At 49.6% G+C, this 2,423-nt stretch overlaps 1 protein-coding gene across 1 annotated transcript in view; it reads right to left on the reverse strand.

Annotated features, from left to right (window-relative positions):
* The window catches only part of hapln4 (hyaluronan and proteoglycan link protein 4), a 21,532-nt gene extending 20,152 nt beyond the window's left edge, over nt 1-1,380 (reverse strand). The window contains 1 exon segment of the mRNA XM_086006016.1: nt 1,086-1,380. Coding sequence (XP_085862142.1) covers nt 1,086-1,088 — 3 coding nt within the window. The 5' untranslated portion in view covers nt 1,089-1,380.
* Nucleotides 1,381-2,423: the final 1,043 nt, after the last annotated feature.

Below are 2,423 nucleotides of genomic sequence, written 5' to 3' on the forward strand. Positions count from 1 at the left end.
TCCCGCTCTGTATTGAGCTGGCTGATTGCAACCAGGGTGGCAGTGGTGGGCATGGAGGGAGGGGGCAAGGGGTTCTGCAATTGGCCTCACCACTCCTGGACTAAGGGAGGAGGGAAAGAAAGCAAGACTTGCATTTCTATAGCGCCTTTCACAACCACCAGCCATCCCAAAGTGCTTTACAGCCAATGAAGTACTTTTGAAGTGTAGTCACTGTTGTAATGTAGGAAACACGGCAGCCAATTTGCACACAGCAAGCTCCCACAAACAGCAATGTGATAATGACCAGATAATCTGTTTAGTGATGTTGGTTGAGGGATAAATATTGGCCCAGGACGCTAGGGATAACTCACCTGTTCTTCTTCGAAATAGTGGCCATGGGATCTTTTACGTCCACCTGAGAGGGCAGACGGGGCCTCGGTTAACGTCTCATCCGAAAGACGGCACCACCGACAGTGCGGCACTCCCTCAGCACTGCACTGGGAGTGTCAGCCTAGATTTTTGTGCTCAAGTCCCTGGAGTGGGACTTGAACCCACAACCTTCTGACTCAAAGGCGAGGGTGCTGTCCACTGAGCCACGGCTCACACAGCTGAGGGGGGTGCGGGGTGGGGCAAATAAAATCAGCCAGGACATTGGCAAGAGGACGGGGTCCATCTCGCACACCCCCTCACGGTCAAATAGCGTGCCGGCTCTGTTTGGGATCGCACGTGGGGGAGTGGTCCCCTGGGCAGGGTGTGGGTTGTGAGGGTGGAGGGGGGCCTGGGCAACGGTTATCCGACAAAGAGCTGCCAATCTCAGGGAAGGGATTGTGGGGGGGGAGTGAGTGGGGAGGAGAGAAAGCCCCAAAAATATTATACAGAAAAATAAACAGTAACAAGCGGATCCTGGAATAAACTGCACAAAGAGATCCAGCGTCCCAAACCAGTGCCCAGCAACTCTTCCGGGTAGGAATGCAGAGGTGCTGTTTGAGAGGCACTGCAGTATCTTTCCCCTGCAGCCTGTCAAGGTTATTATTACCGTATCCCATCGGGTGATTAATGCACCAAAACAGCCCCACAGACTGTAAATATAGACAGTGTCAACTTACCATTTCCCCTTTAAACAGCAAACACAGGAGCCCAGCTGCTGCAATAAATGGAACTAAATAGAACTAAAATCGTGAGCCAGTCTGGTTTTGTTGTCCTGCAGATTTCTCTCGCTCTCTCTCTCCCTCTCTCTCTCACATTCACTCTCTCCCTCTCTTTTTCGATCGACTGCACACTGAAATGCTGACGTGAAATGAAAGGTCTGACCAGAGCTTTGGTCACAGTCAGCAAACCTGCACGGAGCCGAGGTGGGAGAAAACTCATTATCGAAGCAGAAAGTGGTGCAGTGTGGAGCAGTGGCAGGGAAAAGAGATCAGGTGCATGCCCAGGGATCGGCTTAGGCTCAGGGATGCTGCAGCTGAGATCTGTCGGAGTTGCTGAAAAGTCTGGTGATGACAACATGCAGAATTAATGAAAGATATGTGGGTGTGCGTTACATGTAGCCTGGAGTGTGTTACAGAGTAACGCTCAGTCTGGAGCGTGTTACAGAGTAACGCACAGTCTGGAGCGTGTTACAGAGTAATGCACAGTCTGGAGCGTGTTACAGAGTAACGCACAGTCTGGAGTGTGTTACAGAGTAACGCACAGTCTGGAGTGTGTTAGAGTAACTCACAGTCTGGAGCGTGTTACAGAGTAACTCACAGTCTGGAGTGTGTTACAGAGTAACGCGCAGCCTGGAGTGTGTTACAGAGTAATGCACAGTTTGGAACGTGTTATAGACGCACAGTCTGGAGTGTGTTACAGAGTAACTCAAAGTCTGGAGTGTGTTACAGAGTAACTCAAAGTCTGGAGTGTGTTACAGAGTAACGCACAGTCTGGAGTGTGTTACAGAGTAACTCAAAGTCTGGAGTGTGTTACAGAGTAACGCACAGTCTGGAGTGTGTTACAGAGTAACTCAAAGTCTGGAGTGTGTTACAGAGTAACTCAAAGTCTGGAGTGTGTTACAGAGTAACGCACAGTCTGGAGTGTGTTACAGAGTAACTCAAAGTCTGGAGTGTGTTACAGAGTAACGCACAGTCTGGAGTGTGTTACAGAGTAACGCACAGCCCAGTTGCCCTGAGAAGATGGTGGCAGTCGTCTATTTTCGATTACACCATTGTGAAACGCCCTGGAGTGTTTTTCTTTGTTAAAGTTGATGAAATCGCAATAGTCTAGAAATTCCCTGGTATTTTATACTTTTCTATCCAATAGCACTTGCTGTACAGCACAGGAGGACCTGTAGCAAGGGACACGGTGCTTGGGAATAATAGGTCACACCTGTCATCCTGCTTGTTGTGATATAGGACCAGGAGGAGGCCATTCAGCCCCTCGAGCCTGTTCCGTCATTCAATTAGATCATG

Source organism: Somniosus microcephalus, chromosome 13, assembly GCF_052327205.1.
Source record: "Somniosus microcephalus isolate GS21.2 chromosome 13, FLI_Smic_1.0, whole genome shotgun sequence".
Classification (NCBI taxonomy): Eukaryota; Metazoa; Chordata; class Chondrichthyes; order Squaliformes; family Somniosidae; genus Somniosus; species Somniosus microcephalus.